Genomic DNA, 18,476 nt, shown 5'->3' on the forward strand with positions numbered 1-18,476 from the left:
ATGAAAGAAAGAGAGCGAGCACCATGACAGGTCGTAGGAGGAGGACGCAGCTTTGAAACACAAACAGGGGCAATTAACTCTCTGAAACACCGTCAATGGATTAATTTCACAGCGATAAGCGGCGCAGACGTCTAAGTGTTTTGTAAACAATGTCAGTGAGCGCAACGTGTGACTCCGTCATCCAGGAGAGGAGCCTGTCCAGCCTCCTCGGTGAGTCTGCTACCAAGCCAGACAAACACACTCAGGATACCTAACCTAACCTAACCTAACCTAACCTAACCTTTATCTGGGTTACAACATTGCTGATGCCTTCAGGTCATTTCAGTTACAGCCGTGTCCACTGGTGATTTTCAACAAGGTGAAATCTAGTTAAACGATATACCATTACGACCTCAAATAGATAAAGTATCACACAAAAAAATCCGTTAAAAATAAGTCAGACTAGTGATATCATATAAATAACAGCACAAATTATCACTTTATTGAATAATAACTCACTAGTCAGTAGTTTTGCCTGTTGACAGGTTTTGGATCGGACCCTCTAGTTAACCTGCTCCGGAGCTGGGTGTGTCAGTATCAGTTGCCATGGTGATCAACCCTGGTAACAAGTGAACCACAGTCATAGGACTAAAAAGCCCTGAAGTTACCTTCTTCATAGTACAACTGGGCTCTGAACCACTTTACTTGATGACAGAAGGAGCAGCATTGAACAATGTGAATATGACCTGAAGCTGAAACACACAGTCACCTGCCCCCTGTGCTGATGTTAAAATAACCTCCTTCAACCACTGACATGTTGAACTGTCAGGTGGAATTTGGTGTGAACCTCAAAATAATCATCCCCATTGACATTGGTATCCACAAAATCAGTCATTTAAAGTATATTATGAATTCATTATTGATTTGTTATGCTGTGTATCTAAAAATGTTCAAGCATCATTTCTTATCCCTGTTGTGGTACCAGCTGGTCATGTGGTGAAGAGGCCGAGGCTGGAGGATGGTCAGCGGCTGCAGGAGGCAGCGATCCAGCTGCTGGAGCAGCAGCAGAACATCTGCAGTCTGCTCAGGGAGGTCGGGGTGAGTCATGTGACCTCAGGACCATGAGTGAAGAAGACCAACAAAAATTAAACATCTATAATAATCCTTTTTTAATTTTTTTTTATTTTATTTTTTACAATTTTAAAGAACTTGCAAAACAGATTCAGACTTTCACTTGTATGTTATTAATAATTGTGTTTTTCACACTTCTTGTAGCATCAAGATCAATGCAGCGTTCTTTACTCTCAGGATGGAGAGCAGCAACCAGGAGTGTCCAACGGTGTCTCGTCTTCTCTTGTCAGGTCACTGCTGGGTGAGTCAGACTTTGTGCTGTACATTAGTTTTCCAAAGTTGAAATGGAAAGTCATTTGATACACTCTGGGCCAGAGACATACTGCTGGATACAATCATTACTAAACAAAGAGCTGTCAAAGAATGAGAGGAGAAGAGAAGTGTAGCACTACTTTCTATTTGGACTTGCAACACCAAATATGTTTTCATCACATCCCTCTCAGTATTAATGTGCTAGACAACTGTCAGTTTTCAGATGGTGGTCTGTTGCTGTGTATGATATGGTCCCTGCCCTGACATGAACCACATGGTATGAGCGGGAGCCTGTGTTGTGTTACCTGTGGACAGTGAGTGAGCTGAGGCATCAGGCCACACAGCTGGGTGTCCCGGTGGTGGGGCTGTCAGTGAGGACGGTGCTCCAGAGGCTGAAGGAGATAATGGACACTGAAGAAGATGAGGACGAGGACAAGAGGAGAGAGCTGCTAACTTCTGCTCAGCGAGTGAGTATCTATCTATCTATCTATCTATCTATCTATCTATCTATCTATCTATCTATCTATCTATCTATCTATCTATCTATCTATCTATCTAGTAGTAGTAGTAATTTATTTGTCCCCGTAGGGAAATTGAGTTGCAGCAGGTCACACACTTGGCATTTCATCTAAAACAACACAGATAAAAACAGCACAGTAGACAACTTTCACACATAGATTAACAACACTCATCATCAGTAGGAATCACACTTTTTATGTTAGTCTCAGCCTTAACCTGATCAGGCTAGGAGGTGACTAACAGTGACTGAGGCACAAAAGAAAATTTTGCTCTGTTTTAGCAGGACCGTTGCTAGGAATTCTGGGCCCCTGAAAGAATACTAAAGTGGGCCCCTACCCCCTAACCTTTCCACTTTTTTTTTTCTTAGACTACGTATGTATTATCATTTTTTATTTAGCCTACTTTGTTTTGATGCTAATGCAGCATTACTATGAGTATTAGTCAGGGTCTTATGCAGAAATAAATCAGTCATACAAAGATTAGACTACTAGGGTTTTTCGTGGGCCCTACTGGGCGCTGGGCCCCTAGAATTATCATCACCTTTCTCCCCTATACAACGGCCCTGGGGCCTCATTTATCAAAGAGCGTGTAAAAGTCCTCTTAAATTTTCAGTACGACGGAAAGGCAAAATGTGCGTACGACCAAAAAATATACACTCTTTTCAGATCTATCAAACTCCGCGTACACACGGCTGCACGGTATTTCCCTTGATAAATCACACCGGACCTGAGAAAAGCGTGGATGAGAACACGCCTCATACCCAGCCCCCTAAACGGCCCCACGCAACCATATGTGGTCAATGCAAATCAGTACGTGCATATTAAGTAGCCATGTGCGCTCTGGAAACCTGTGGAATGACGTCAGTGGAAGACGGTGAAGACAACAGACGGACGGAGAGCGGAGAAAGAAGCGGAATTTCTCTGAAAGCGAGATACACGGTAACACGGCAATATCAGTCAGAAACATCATCTTGCATTGAAAGGCTTCAATAAAAACAAAAAACTCCCAAATCTAAATGAAACAGAACAGAAAGAAGAAGAATCATATTTATTCTGCCCCTTATTTTAGATTATGTCATAATAATTTAAAGCAGGGTTTCCACTGCCAGTCAGTACTTTGCACCCCTTTCCACTAACCCCCAACTTCCGTTCACTGGAAGACTTTGATTTTCATTTGTGCATAGCTATATATTTAAAAAAAAAAAAAAAAAACATTGAAGTCCACCAGTCTGTGACTTTTCCTAAAATGATGTTGGGCAGCACCCAGTTTTGTTAAATACAATAAATATTATTCACACAAAAAATATCGATCATGTTTTCTCATTTGCTTTGATTTGCGCCGACATTATTGGGCTTGCTGCTTGCTTGTGTGTGTCCAGTCTGGCTACGTAACACACGCACGTCGCAGAAATTATTTTCCAGACTGGACAGACTGGTTGTGGAAGAGGTGTAGTCTACATGCAGGGGAAAATATCAATATGATATCAAAAGAAAACGAAATTCGTTTTATAAAGCCAGTATTTAGGAGCAAACTAGTGTAAATGCACAGGGAAAAATCTGAGTCGCTGTGCTTTTCATGTAAAGTGCCGACGTCAACACGTGTGCGGTGGTGGGGGGGGGTCATCATCACCACCACTTGCTACTTCAAACAGTGTCCGCTAGGGATGTCCCGATCCGATCACGTGATCGGAAATCGGGGTCGATCACGTGGTTTCAGACTCGATCGGAATCGGACGTTACATCCCGATCAGGAATCGGATATATTACATATCTACATGTCAGGGTTTTCCTATCTGTCTAAAGCGAAGACGGGCCGCATGGGGGGCATTCAGATGTATCATCTTTTGCACTCTCAAACACATTACTTTTACTGTAGACGTTCGTCATGTGCGCTCATTACCCAAAGCGACGCGCATTCGGTGCAGCGTGCTTGTGTTTTGTGCATGGTCTGTGGCGCACAGCTCCACGGTGTGTGTGTGTGGCTGCGTTGTCGCGGACAAGTAACGATATGAAATGACGGCGCTTGCTGTTTGTTTGTGTGTGTGGCTGCGTTGTTTCACTGCTGACTTCCAAGCAGCTTGTTGTTGATGTTTGAGCGCTACACACACCTGCAGCAACAACAGTCACTGCAGCTTCTACTGAGAGCGAGTCCGACGTAACGCACGTGAGACCGACACACGGACCGACCGCGCAGATGTCGCGGACATTGTTAAACTTCTCATACTGTTGAATAAAAAAACTACCGTTGTGTTGCGTGATGGCAGATACAGAACCAGGTATTTATTTAAAGTTAGAGAGGGAGAAGGAGCAAGGTGAGCTGGGTGAGGGAGGGAGGGAGGGAGGGAGGGAGGGAGGGAGAAGGAGCGGAGTGAGTGAGGGAGGGAGAGGGAGCGAGGTGAGGGAGTGGGGGGTTGAATGGCAGACAGGCAGGAGAGGGTGGGATCAGGGGAGAGAGGCTGGTGATTGAGAAAGACATGATAAGCTATTTTATTTTTGACCAAATGTTCTTGTTGTTGGCTTATGGATAACGGCATTAATATTATACTGTGGAGCTACTGTGCTAATATACATTGAGAGTTTACAATACTGCAATAAATGTCATGGGCTTGTTATTGAGGTAGAGTATTATTGTGAGATTGTGATATTGTTACATCCCTAGTAGAGCACAAAGAACAGAAAAATAGTGGGATGATACAGTTGATCTACATTTAAAAACTTTACTGCATTGCCAAAGTATCGGATCGGGACTCGGTATCGGCAGATACTCAAAATCAAATGACTCGGACTCGGACTCGGGGGCAAAAAAATGTGATCGGGACATCCCTAGTGTCCGCGCTCCTCTCTCCCTCGCATACTGCAGTTCTCTGACTAAGCAGCGGCGTCGCCAATTCCTCTTGTTCTTCAAAAAGCGTGTAAATGCCGGTACGCCATGGTCGGACTGGTCGTAAATTTTTGCTCTTACTCCCGACAAGTTTTGGTTTGATAGATCCCAAATTAGGCGGAGAAAAGTGCGTACGCACAAAATGGGGGAAAGAGCGTGTAAAAAAGCGTGTATCCACAATGATAAATGAGGCCCCTGGTTTTTAGTAAACAGAGGGGGGCGGTATCATCGCCCGGATGGAAGAGGGTTAAATGGGGGGGTGCCTTTGGTCACCTATAATATTCCTTGCCTTTTTCTCTGTCCTATCTCTGTAGATGTCTTCCATACATGGAAGAGTGATGCCCAGCAATTTACTAGATATGGATATAATTTCTCTAACCCTTTTTTTCTGTTCCTCTGTGGCATTGCCAAACCAGCAAGTGATACAAAAGGAAAGGATGCTTTCAATAAAGGCACATGAAAACATTTGGAGCATTCTCCTTTCAACATTAAAAGACAGAAGTTTCTTTAAGTGGAACATTCTTTGTTGAGACTTGGTGCAGATTTGATCTGTCCACTTGTCCCACTTAAGCTTGCTGTAGACCACAATCCCTAAATATTTAAATTCACAAACTTATTGTATTGGCTTTCCATTGATTAAGGTTACTGTGTTAGGGGCTTCTTCTTTTCTGAAATCAATACACATTTCCTTGGTTTTTGATGGATTGAGGAGAAGGTTTGACTTTTCGTACCTATCTATCTATCTATCTATCTATCTATCTATCTATCTATCTATCTATCTATCTATCTATCTATCTATCTATCTATCTATCTATCTATCTATCTATCTATCTATCTATCTATCTATCTATGTATGTGTGTCCATATACACACACCATGGAGACAACAAAACTGAGACGGTTGACTACATGTATCACTCCACCTTACCACAAAGTTAAAACATCACATTAATGGTTATTTTGTAACTCAGATTGTACAAACTAGAATTTAATGAAATGATGTCTGGTTGTCAGGAAAGGAAATGAAAGAGAGTAAGACTGGACACTTCAGTGCACACCTGAATGAACATGTAGACAGAGTAGCAGCCAGTGTGAAGATCAAGATCATGAAAATGTTTGTGTTGCTTAGCAGCTGTCCACTTGCAGAACTATTTATGTTGGCTGTGCCAACAAAAATAAACATACAGTACAACCCATGACCTATTGTTGCTTACCATCGTTAACTCTGGAGCTCGTAGAACTGTTGTATAAAAGCCACTGTCGGACACGTCACACTCACATATTAGGTTGTAATGAATATTTGACACAGCTTGATGCAGGTTTGTTTGTATCACATGGTCTCTGTGCAACATGTGATGCTCTCCTTGGATTCTTCACCTGTGACCTAAAGTTAGTTAAAATCACAGTGTATTTTCCATCAAAGAAAAGTATCAAAAGGAAAAACACAGTCTCATTTGTCTTTCTGCTGCTGTCTCAGAATTCATTTGTACACTGGGTCATAATCATTTTTATTTTCATGTGGGTCCAGACCCACTGATTCTAAGCAGTTTTTTTGTAGTATTTTTACTGTAAACCTCACAGTGTACATAATAAACACAGTTGATCTCTGTGGGTGCTGTTGTTGTATGCAAAGCACAAGGGAAATAGTTGAGTTGCTCACAGCTGCAAAAAAATCAAATCAGTAGGTTGTGGTGTGATGCTCCAGGGAGATCAGGGAAAACAAAAAGTACAAAGAACAAAGTTGAATTTAAGTATAGATTGCACAGAACTAGTTAGTCTGGTTGTGGGACATCACATATCTGAGGAGGACCATTCTAACTCATCTAGATACTCCACAAGGAAATGCAAAATTAGGAAAGACTTCCCTCCAGTAAAAAACAACCATATGATTTAGTTTTAAATAGGATTAGATAGTATTATCCTTTTAATGGAAATTCACAAATTACAGAGGATTTTAAAACATCCATATTTTAAACTAAAGCTGTACTCATGTCTTCAGCATATCACTGATGTAACATGTATGCCTATAATTTGCGAAAGGAAATTAGGGGATAGAATTGTTTTATAAATTGTTCAGCTTCAGCTTCAGCTAGCGTATGTTGTGTGATGTGGGCTTGGGTCCTGTTTTGGCTCAGGTGTGTCAGTTCTGTTTTGCCAGTTGAAACCGATATCTCCACCCTGACTCTGCCTCTCTTTACTGCAGGATACTTCCTCAGAGATCAGAAATGATAATAATGATACAATAAGTCCCTGTCCTGTCCTGTCCTGTCCTGTCCTCTCCAGGTGCAGCTGTGTGTCCTGTTGGAGTCCAGTAAAGACCTGCTATCACAGGGAGCCCTCTGTCCTAAACTGCTGTGGCAGGAGTACAGAAGAAATCAGGTGTGTGCATGTGTGTGTGTGTGTGTGTGTGTGTGTGTGTGTGTGTGTGTGTGTGTGCATTTATTATTATAACATGTTTATACACTGTATGGAAAAGTTTGTTTCTCAATGGAAACAGATTGATAGTGAAGCAATAGAAAGCAAAACCCCTCAGCTTGAGTTTCTTACACAGCACATTAAATGAAATAAATTGATAATTTTTTTATGTGGTGTTTTTACAGAGGTTACCGAGTCTGGAGGTGGTGTATCATCTTTGTGTTTACAGCATCCTCACTCTCAAGTACATTTTAGAGAGGTAAGAAATATTCATTTTTAATCCATCAGGGTCAGCTGCTGTTCTAAATCCCTGAGGGATTAATGTCACAACTCTGGAACCTGTGTTTTCATGTAGGCTTATTTATGAATGAATGCATGATTTAACTAAATGTGAAACAACCCTTGAACTCTTGTGCTGACATTTGAATACCACTGCATCTATATTTATAGCATTTAGTAGATAATTATTATTACGAAAACAAAACCTGAATTTTATGTTGGTTGAGTCCCAAGTTGCTTCATTTGATGAATCAAAGTGTTGATGTATGTAAAGTGTGATGAATTAAAACGCTTTCAAAAATTCGCACAAATTCAATTTTTATGGATCTAACAATTCAAATCCAAATCAAAAACAGGTTTCTGATATTGATGGTCTAAGTGTTCAAGCTGGAATTTTCCATTGTCTGAATTTCACCAATCCAAAGATCCATCAAAACTCAGACGAGTGCCTGGATTTTCTCTCAGTGTGCCACTCTGTCAAATAAATCTTGTTTCTGGATTTACAAAAATTCAGAGACGGTAAATCGAACCACATAAACTGAAGATGGACAGCAGAAGTGAACTGTATAAAAGCTCAAAATAAAAACCCACATGACACCAAAGTGTAATATTAAAGGATCTGTAGCAGGAAAATCTTAGACCATAGGTGAATAAATGAATGAATGCATAAATCATACAAAGGCTGTATAATTAAACATATTTTATTGTTTTCTACTTTTCAGTTAGACAGTTATTTATCTGTCTGTCTTCTAACATGACCCAGATCATTTTAAAGTAACACATTTCCAATGCAACAAATTCAGTGATATTAAATGCTAAGTACTGTGTATTTTGTTCTGTAGTCGGCACATAGCAGGTCGTGTTATCCTTTGCTGAATTCAAAGCAAAGGATAACATTACTGATGTCCGTTGTCGTAGTTTCATTGGAGCTATGACGGACAAGAGAGACATCCAGGTCACCGAGAAGTCACCAACGTCACTGCTGACACGTCTGTCTTCCTGTTGTGTTTCTCCGCTCAGTGACGAAGGCGTCAGGTCCTGGCTGGTGTCTCAGCTGACGGCTCTGTGCAGTTGGACGCCTCCACAGGGAGAGGACCAGACCAAACAAGTGCAACAGAAAGTGTTGTCATGTAAGGCCTCGGATGTCTTTCACCTTCATCTGTTGTGCTGCCCGTTAGTCTGCGAGCTGTTAAAGGGATAGTTCACCCAAAATTGAAATTTCACTCATTATCTACTCAACCTCATGTGGACTAAGGGCTGGGAGAAGTTTCAGAGTCCTCTGTGGCTTCTCTGAGTTACAGGGGGTCTCGGCGTAGCAGTGCATGTCCATATAACGGTTGCAAATGGATACCAACTGTCTTCGTAACAAAAAGACACACCAAAAAACATCCAAATACCTCCATGCTGCTCGTATGTAATGTCAGTCTTGTATTGAAGCCCCGAAATGCGAAATTGTCCCGAAAAAAATTAAATAAGTCTATATTTCAAGCTTGTTTTGTAGCGGAAGCTTCTCGAAGCGGACAGACCCTGGTTCGTCCAAATTTGACGAACCGGGAAGAGGAGCTTTGGACGAAGACAGTTGGTATCCATTTGCAACCGTTATATGAACATGCACTGCTACGCCGAGACCCCCTGTAACTCAGAGAAGCCACGGAGGACTCTGAAACTTCTCCCAGCCCTTAATTGACATGAGGGTGAGTAGATAATAAGTGAAATTTGAATTTTGGGTGAACTATCCCTTTAATCACCTGGACCTTACACATAGAAACTATGCATCTTAACTAAGCATAAATAAGAGAGCTAGTCTGGGTCTGGATTAGATGCAGTATTTTATTTTTGAAACCACCCAAACTACAAAAAAGATCCAGCCTTTCTGATATTACTCATGGTACATAAAGTGTTTGTTGTTGTAGTGTCCTCCCTGCTCAGCAGAGATCTCCTATGTTTCAGTGGTTGTTGGAGTTTTGGTGGGATGTGGATTTGAGCCAAGTATCGAACCAGCAGCTCCAGACAGGAGGATCTCCCTGCTCTGCTGCTCGGTGCTCGATGAAATGCTCTTCTGTGAGTCTACATGTCCCCGTCCCACTTACCCTGCCCTGTGTTGATTAAATATTTAGTAAAGTACTTTGATTCACACCTCAGGACCCTAAAAGCAATTTTCTACTCCTTTAACTGTCTAAATTTAGTGCTTTTCTTCTTTGTCTCGCTTTTTAACATTTCATTGTTTTTCTGTCTTTCTGCTTCAGGGCTCCTGGACACTGTGGACAAGAGTCTGATGTTGCAGCCCTCTGGAGCAGCAGCCGAGCTTTGGTTATTTGCTTTTGATCTGTCTTATTAACCTTTATGCCATAGTGGACTGTGTTCTCAGAGGTCCTAGTACGAAAACAATGCACGTTATGATGGAGAACATACACACAGACATTTGGCAAAGATCATAGTGATGATTCAGTTTTATATAACACCAACTGCAGATTTCCTATGACAATTTAAATAGCAGCAGATTTGTAGTATGAGAAGTGTTTTTAAAGGATGGATTAATGATCAGATAATAGGCTTTATGCACAGCTCCACTACTTCCTGAAATAAACCAGCTCCTTTATTTCCTGTTTTACATTATTGGACCAACTGATTAATCCAGGTGTGTCTGACCTCACAACAATGGTCAGACACACCTGGATTAATTAGTTGGTCCAATAATGTAAAACAGGAAATAAAGGAGCTGGCTTATTTCAGGAAGTAGTGGAGCTGTGCATAAAGCCCATTGATTAATCAATCAAAGGTTTTAGCAGTACCAGTAATCTCTGTAATTTGTCAGGGCAAACACCTGTTAAAGAGAATGTGCTCAGTGACCTGTAACTATTTGTTCTGTCATGTTAGGAAATGATGCTTCTAAAAATTGTTGAGTTTTTAGCTCACTCCCACTCAGGATTTTCTGTGCAGACTTGTTGCCTCTCTGGTAACACACCCACGTTTTTATTAGAACACTTTAATGCATCAGGACAGCAGCTGACTGGATGAGTTTGCCGCTCCTGCGCAGGTCTCTGTAAACTCTCACACCGGAGTGTGAAAAATTCCTCGGTGCTTGTCTGGTCCTGAAATGCTGGAGCAGTGCAGCTGGCACCTGAGATCAGACTGTGCTTTGAAACAGCATAACGGTGACAGTAACTGTTCCACTCAGCTCAGTCTGCCTGCTTCACACACTGAGTCACAACGGAGCACAGGGTTCAACTAAGACAGAGAGGACATGTGAGAAAGCATACACATACAGTATGCATTACACCACTGACTGTAGTATTTACCTCTTATAATTAAGCCCAAAGCACTGTGCATCAGAATTGAAGTTAACTGACCTATTCTTATCCAGAAGGTTTTCAACATGTTTTTCTATAGTGAAATATCACTGGATGAACAGGGACCATTGCCTTAGCATCAAGAGTATATGCACCAGTAGGTGTCTCTGTTTCTAACCCGTTTCTGCCCTGTGTTTTGTTTAGGATTCAAATATTTGATGCTTCATTATGTGGAGTTTCAGCATCAGCAGACGCTCTCCAGCGTTTCTTCACGCACTCCCTCACTCAGACACTCACTTACAAGCCCCGACTCACAGGTAAAGACAAGTTATTAGATCAACACAAATTATTACTGTCTATATAATGCTTTTCATGATCATTGAGCCCAAATATCACAATATCATTTCACACAACTGCATGTTAAATTTTGGATATCACCCAAGCCCAGTTGTAGACCATTTTACCAGCTGCTGTTCCTTCATAGATAATATTCACACTTACGTTTGCCTCGACTCATCTGGCTAGAACTTAACATGGGCGTCGAAAATTATGGTTTTGGAGATGATTTAGAAGTTTACTGATACACAAGCACATGCTAACAGACATGACTTCTGCTTAAACCATATTCTCTCAGTGTCAGATGCCATCACTCAGCAGAACAAGTGGACCTTTGCAAAAGCCAGCCGGCTGTTGACCTGTTTGTTTCGTAAGGTGAGAGTTATTTAACCTTTGTGTATATTAGATTGTTTTCTATCTTAATCAACTGCTCCGGTATATTTATATATATATATATATATATATATATAAAAAATTGTTTTCAAGACCATACTTTGTCTTTAAGTCTTGGAAACTCACAAATTCTTTACCATCTGACTGTACATGTTGCCATTACACCTTTTGTGCCCTTTGTTTGAATATTGGCTCATACATCCCAGTCCACAGTCAGACAAGCTCGGTATGGGAAAACCCCTCTGATTTATTTATTTTTTATTATTTTATATTTCTTGCATAAATGTCAGTATTGGATCTACAGTAAGCCCTTATCAAATATCCAAATCTGGTGTCCTGTCTCTCTCAATTGAGTCAGGTCTACACCAGCAGGTCAGTGGTCTGCACAGAGATGTCCCCTAAAGATTTGGTCGAGCCATTCCCCCTTATTTTTCAGCATCTTAAGTGTTGTAAATTTTAATTGGTGACACCCAGACTACCTTTAAAGGATTTATGAATGGTCTATAACCAGCTTTTTGATTGAACACTTAAGCTATTTATAAGGTTTTATAATACATTGGATAAAAAAGGGCCACAGTGACCCGTTGCTTGCCAAATAGTGAGCCTACCATCCAGCATCTGTGCCTGCTGCTTCATCAGAATGTATTATGACAATATAAATGTTTATTTATGAAAACTCACTTGTAATAGATTGAAATTAGACATCATCTTAACACTAACAAGTCTCACTCCTCTGCAGACTCATACAGTCATTCTCATCACTGCTTTAACCGACAAAACAGCAGTCGAATGACTAATGCTTCAGATGATCGGCCCTCAGGCCAGAAGAAGTATCGACAGTGCTGATCCTGATCTTATTTATACAGTTGTATGACAATCCATCAGTCAGCTGATGTCTTGTGTATTCTTCTGGTTTCTTCAGAGTAGCACTTTTCTGTTTGATTTCACACGTCTAAAAAGCCCAGCAAGTGCTTTATGTGTCTTCAGATGTGCAGCCAGGGTCTGTTGTACTAACACTTACTCATCTGTGTTGTTGCTGTGTTTCTATAAAAGCTGGCTGTGATCTTCAGTGTTGAGCAGCTGCTGCGTCACCTGCAGCAGGTTTTGGAAACCCATGAGGTCAATTGGAAACATGTCCTGTGCTTCCTGTCCACTCTGCTGGTTTACAACCCCTGCGCCCAGTCCAGCCTCAAAGGTAAATGCAAGGGAGCGGCTGGTCTTTGATGATACCTGTATTCTTGGATTCAAATTTCAAACTTTTCAATACTTTGTGTGCTCAGTAAATCGCTCATTGTGTCTGGTCTGCCTGTTTGTGTCTCCGTCAGAGCTCCTGTCCAGACTGCTGACTTCTGCGTTCGAAAGCTACGACTTGGAGAACATGATAACTGCCTTTTTGTTGGCTCGACAGGCTGCGCTGGAGGGAACCAACATCTTCTCCTCCTACAGCGACTGGTTCAAGGTTTCATCTCAGTTTTTACAACAGCTGTGTTAGAAACAAAGACGATTATACTGTATGGCCAGTGTTGCACTGATATTCAGGTGTTGGATCTGAACATATGTAACTTTGGTGACACCTGGTGGAATCAAACAGACACTGCTGCTTGTTGAGAAAGTTGCAGTTTGTGTTGCTGAAATGTCCTGCTCTGACTTCCTAGATGTCCTTTGGCGGTGGCAGCAGCTACCATGCCACAAGCAAGAAATCTCTGGTGTTCCTCTTAAAGTTCCTCTCTGACCTGGTTCCTTTTGAGCCCCCCCAGTACCTCAAGGTGACCTTTTGCAAGTTTTCATCTTGTCCTAATAAATTCTTGGTACATTATCTTTCTATTGTTGGATTTCACACCAGGTTCAATCAAAGAAAGGTATAATAAACAACTATGAGTATATTTAGAGTGCAGCCTGCTCTGATGACTCAGTTTTGGTTTTGAAAACCTCACTGTCAGTGTGATGTCATAGGTTCACGTCCTCCACCCTCCGTATGTACCAGTGAAACACCGCAGCCTCCTGATGGAGTACACCTCCCTGGCCAAGACCAGGCTGGCTGACCTCAAGGTAGGAGCAAGGGTAGAAATGAATCAATACAGTAGGACTGCACACATAGAGTGATTCATATTGAAACTATGTAACAGCAACACTGTTTCTCCACAATGGTATGTGTGTATGTTTATTTGTGTTTTTGTGTGTTGTGCAGGAGTCAGTGGAGGACATGGGTTTATATGAGGATGTCTCTGCAGCGGGTGGAGCACCAGTGCAGGTAACAGTGTGGCACACATCGATCAGGACGTAGTCAGGGAGCTGCACCCACGTAGTCTGCAGACTGAATAGTCATGATTACAATCCAACAACTCCAAAACGCTCTGGTGGACAAGCTGTGTCCTGCACATTCACCACGCTATGAGATAATAACAGAACGTTACCAGACAGAGTTGTTTTAGAGGCAAATGCAGAGACAGCTTGCCGTGGTGAATGTGCAGGTCACAACTTGTCCACCAGAGCGTTGTGGAGTTGTTGGATTGTGTATTTGATGAGTTTGATGAGGGAAACCAAGAAATCCCATGAGCCTCCGTAGCGTAGCTCTGAGCAGCTCACAGCTCTGCTCCGCCATTCTAAAAATAGCTTGCACCAACAATTAAAGGTAATGAACCTACTGCTATGACTATAGGGATTATGGCAATGGGCCAATTTGCCAAAATGTTGAACTATCCCTTTAAATATACATGTATTTTCGTTGTTAAATTCTGGCGCTTATATGCTCTTCATGAGTTTTGTGTCTTGTCTATAACAATCTGTTATAAAAAAAAAATCTGTAACAAGAACATTGTCTCAACAATGATTTTCAAAACTACATGCAACACAACTGCAAATTCTCAAACACATTAGTGCCCTGTGGTTTCCTGTGTAGCTCAAATGGTCAGTCATCATTTTCAGTTTAGTCTTGCTCTAATGAGAAACACCTCATTACTGCTGGCACCAAATGTGTGTGGTAGGACTGAACCTGTGGGACCAGAGCTTGCAGGTCAAATGAATGAATCATGTTATTGTTTGTATTGTTTGTATATTTGATGAACAAGTGTCATAAGATTTGTCTTTCTGCCCTTCTACTTCCTGGGTGAGTTGTTGCTGAAAGGTGGTTACTAACAGTCTAACATGTGTGTGTCTGCAGCCTCAGTGTCAGGCTGTCCAGGATGTTGAAAAGGCAGTTTCTCTGTTTGAGAGCACAGGAAGAATCTCTGCCACAGTCATGGAGGCCAGGTATGCAGCTACATAATCAGCTCACCAGGAGCATATATGCACAATGGTATATGAGGGTCCTTTCTAATGTTGTTTAGCAGATTTTACAGTTGCTTTTTTATCATCCATTAAAAGGATTTACATCTGAACAAGAATCGAAGGACAGAGACATGTTGATGTTATTGACACCCGTTTCCTCTTGCAGTATTTTCCGAAGGCCGTATTTCCTGACGCGATTCCTTCCTGCCCTGCTGACACCCAGAGTGGTGAGCACCTTCATCTTTATATTCATATATATTCATATCTATATTCAATAGATGACTAATAAAAATGTTATGTTGTCACAAATCTATAATTAAATGAAACTTTTCTTTCAATTAGCTTCCTGTGAAACCTGATGCTCAGATGAGTTTTATAGAAGCTTTGAAAAAGTGAGTGAGTTATTATGACATGTGCATTGTTACAGTACTCCTCTCTAGTTCTGTCTTGGTCAGTGTTAACACATGTGAGTCGTTATAAATTGATCCTGTTAGTTTATAATCTCTCAGTGTTTCTTCATTTATATAAATTCTAGAAAATTTATTTTAAATTCATTTTCTGTCTTCAGAGCAGACAAGATCCCTGCTGCCCAGTATTCATCTTATGTGGAGTCCTGCCAGAGACAGAGACAGCAGGAAAGTAGGTATCCTCTAGAACTCTTGTTTATTCATGTTCAGAGTCATAGGAGTGCCTAATAATAATAATAATAATAATAATAATAATAATAATAATAATAATAATAATGTAGAAGAACGAGAAAGAAAAGTCCAGAAATACAAAGAGAAATAGGTTTGGTGGAAAAGTGGAAATATAAGAACAAACAATTTTTGCACATAGTAGTTATAGTAATAGCTGCATAGAAGAGAATAAAAAAACAATTAAGGGATAGAAAATAAATTATTTCTCTTGTAGCTTTTGTTGTGACTCCAAACTCGCTAAAATGAACATGTGTGTAACTGAAAACCACCCACATCATGACAAAGACAGACCTGATGTTGGAAAACGAGACGACTACATTTACACTGTGTTGTGTCCTCAGAGAGAGTTGTGTCTCTGGACACCAGTGACGACCCTGTGGAGGTCCTGAAGGTCCAGCTGCAGGCGTTCACAGAGCTGGTGGTTGATGGAGATGATGGAGGTAGGTTTCTGCTAAATATCCCCAAAGAAATTTAAATCAAAAGTAACTGGACTTGGTTATTTGTCTAAAAAGATGTTTCACCTCTCATCCAAGAGGCTTCATCAGTTCATGTAAGCATCTGACCAGGCTAGGACTGGTCTTCTTAGACAAATAACCAAGTCCAGTTGCTTTTGATTTAAATTTCTTTGGGGATAACGATGACCTGGACAAATGAGAATATTCACAGGCCTTCTGCTAAATATGTACAGCACAAACACTATTTTTGGAGGTGTGTATTTTTTTTCTAGAAGACTGTGTGGGATTCTTAGATAAAGCACATTGTATCTACAGTGTAGATGTTGAGTTTCTTCACCAAACTGTCATGTACACATCACCAGCTGACTAATGCTGAGTTTGGTCTCTTTGAATCCCACTTTTCCACACATGTTGTCATGTGTATGTCCAGATGTGTTGGCCCAGCTGTCCAGGATCTCACACACGCTGAGTGTCATCTTTCCTGGCCATCGTGATGAGCTCACTGAAAAAAACGTCATCAAACTTCACATAGACCCTCCTCCGTCCCCCGAGCTCCATGTCAACGTATGCACTGATGAAATACAATGTCTTCTTATTATATCACCAGTATGTAAATGTATCTTACAATGAATAACTCCCATTATGTTCTCAGGTCATCAACATGATCCTGAGAAACTTCTGTCAGTGCCTGTTAGACGCCTCTCGAGCAAACCCTCCTAATAAGTGAGTGTGACAAATGTAGTGGAAGTCAACCAATAATATAAGATTCAGGAATTAGAAAATAAATCACACTGGTGTTTGTGGATTGGTATTTACAAAGATGTTTTTGTCTCTCCAGACAAAGCCTGTGGGCATCCAGGTTTGTCACTGTGCTGCTTGGTAACACACAGCTGCTCTCCAGCCTCATTCACAGAATCTGGGACCTGTTCCATAACCAGGTACACCAACCAATCAATCCTTATTTACATACATGTCTTTATCTTTAACTTTATGTCTGGTATCTTTTTTTCTTTTTTATTATTATTATTTATTTAATGGAAACAGGCAATGGCATACACAATTTGTAAACTTACAATACACTGGCCAAAAACAGACAAACAGAAAACAAAGGACAGAACAAACCTGACAACTTCATAAAGCAGGACCAAAACAGGACAGAAAAGTAAAAAAAAACAACTAAATACTAAATACTACTAAATACACTAAATATTGCAACAAATCAAGATATGGTAGAAATGCATAACAAAAAATGGGAAAACTTATGTTTGAGTAAATGTATATTAAGTAGTAACTGTAAATGCCTGGTATCTTAGTTTTACATTTTGCCATGAGCCCTTATTCCTCCACATCACTGAAATCAGTATATTCACTCATCAGTTTCACAAACGTCTTTTTCTGTCCAAAGGTGTCATCTCTGAGTGCCGCACACATACTCGGCCTGGCAGCTTTTGTGGTCCACCTCAACGCCTCTATGTCCCACAGCCATCTGGTTCAGCTGGTCCCGCCTATTGTGTCCAGACCAGTACCTGTTGGAGAGGCCCTGAGCTCAGCGCTGGACTGCAGCACGCACGCTCACATGCTCTCCTGTGTCAGGTGAGTTTTGTTTTTACAGGCTGATGAGAATATTGATGCATGGTACTTCATTTTAGACCCACTGATGACAATTTGAATGTTTTGATTATCATGTGATACTGCTGTCTTGGCCTGGGTGGAAGTGGGACTCAAAGTCTTCTTTGTCCTGTCTAGACTGTGTGTGGCGGCTGTGAGTTACGGGCTCTGCAGAGGAGACTCACTACCTCAGCATCAGCGACAGGACTACATTCCCAGCAGCCTGTATAAGAAGGTATGATATGTATGCTGAGAAGCTATCTGAATGAGAGACAGCAATTTGTCCAAATAGATAATCATGTTTCAACCTGTAGAGATATCATTTGTGGTGTTCCTCAAGGGTCGGTATTAGGCCCCATCTTATTTATACTGTACATTAATGATATTTGTTTGATATCAAATGTGATGAAATGGATACTCTTTGCTGATGACACCAACATTATTTGCTCCGGTGAAAACTTAGAGCAACTCCTGGAAACGACTACACATGAAATTAACAAGCTGAAAAATTGGTTCACTTTGAACAAACTATTTCTAAATTTGAAAAAAACAAAGATTATGTTATTTGGTAAACACAACACTGATGTCCCAGTTCAAATTAAAATTGATAATGTAATAATTGAAAAAGTAGAAGAAACTACATTTCTTGGAGTGATCATTCATGAAAAAATGTGCTGGAAACCTCAGATAAAACATGTTCGTTCTAAAGTTGCAAGGAGTGTGGGTGTCATCCGAAGAGTTAAGTATATACTAAATCATAAGTCTTTACTTTCACTATATTATGCTTTTGTTTTTCCTTATCTGAACTACTGTGTGGAGGTCTGGGGCAATACATACAACACTAATTTGCACCCATTGATTATTCTACAGAAAAGAGCTATTCGTAATGTTTGTAATGTAAAGTACAATGATCATACAAATGACTTGTTCTTGAGGGCAGCAGTATTGACATTCCTGGACCTGATTAAACTAAAA

At 40.8% G+C, this 18,476-nt stretch overlaps 1 protein-coding gene across 5 annotated transcripts in view; it reads left to right on the forward strand.

Annotated features, from left to right (window-relative positions):
* The window catches only part of fanca (FA complementation group A), a 27,354-nt gene continuing 8,878 nt past the window's right edge, over positions 1 to 18,476 (forward strand). For 2 of the 5 annotated variants that reach the window (XM_085778308.1, XM_085778312.1), the window contains exons 1-26: positions 9 to 210; positions 965 to 1,077; positions 1,255 to 1,351; positions 1,678 to 1,829; positions 7,044 to 7,139; positions 7,361 to 7,434; positions 8,475 to 8,584; positions 9,405 to 9,515; positions 9,701 to 9,764; positions 10,949 to 11,061; positions 11,379 to 11,455; positions 12,527 to 12,668; positions 12,799 to 12,932; positions 13,129 to 13,239; positions 13,427 to 13,522; positions 13,662 to 13,724; positions 14,634 to 14,722; positions 14,907 to 14,967; positions 15,083 to 15,132; positions 15,309 to 15,379; positions 15,780 to 15,878; positions 16,324 to 16,457; positions 16,546 to 16,616; positions 16,732 to 16,831; positions 17,299 to 17,486; positions 17,640 to 17,736. In XM_085778308.1, coding sequence (XP_085634434.1) covers positions 150 to 210; positions 965 to 1,077; positions 1,255 to 1,351; positions 1,678 to 1,829; positions 7,044 to 7,139; positions 7,361 to 7,434; positions 8,475 to 8,584; positions 9,405 to 9,515; positions 9,701 to 9,764; positions 10,949 to 11,061; positions 11,379 to 11,455; positions 12,527 to 12,668; positions 12,799 to 12,932; positions 13,129 to 13,239; positions 13,427 to 13,522; positions 13,662 to 13,724; positions 14,634 to 14,722; positions 14,907 to 14,967; positions 15,083 to 15,132; positions 15,309 to 15,379; positions 15,780 to 15,878; positions 16,324 to 16,457; positions 16,546 to 16,616; positions 16,732 to 16,831; positions 17,299 to 17,486; positions 17,640 to 17,736 — 2,574 coding nt within the window. In that variant the 5' untranslated portion in view covers positions 9 to 149. Of the gene's footprint in view, positions 211 to 964; positions 1,078 to 1,254; positions 1,352 to 1,677; positions 1,830 to 7,043; positions 7,140 to 7,360; positions 7,435 to 8,474; positions 8,585 to 9,404; positions 9,516 to 9,700; positions 9,765 to 10,948; positions 11,062 to 11,378; positions 11,456 to 12,526; positions 12,669 to 12,798; positions 12,933 to 13,128; positions 13,240 to 13,426; positions 13,523 to 13,661; positions 13,725 to 14,633; positions 14,723 to 14,906; positions 14,968 to 15,082; positions 15,133 to 15,308; positions 15,380 to 15,779; positions 15,879 to 16,323; positions 16,458 to 16,545; positions 16,617 to 16,731; positions 16,832 to 17,298; positions 17,487 to 17,639; positions 17,737 to 18,476 lie in introns of all 5 variants that reach the window. The other 3 variants (XM_085778313.1, XM_085778311.1, XM_085778310.1) reach the window with 3 other exon arrangements.

The sequence above is a fragment of the Trachurus japonicus genome, chromosome 6, assembly GCF_045865225.1.
Source record: "Trachurus japonicus isolate A0001 chromosome 6, Traja_1.0".
In the NCBI taxonomy this organism is placed as follows: domain Eukaryota; kingdom Metazoa; phylum Chordata; class Actinopteri; order Carangiformes; family Carangidae; genus Trachurus; species Trachurus japonicus.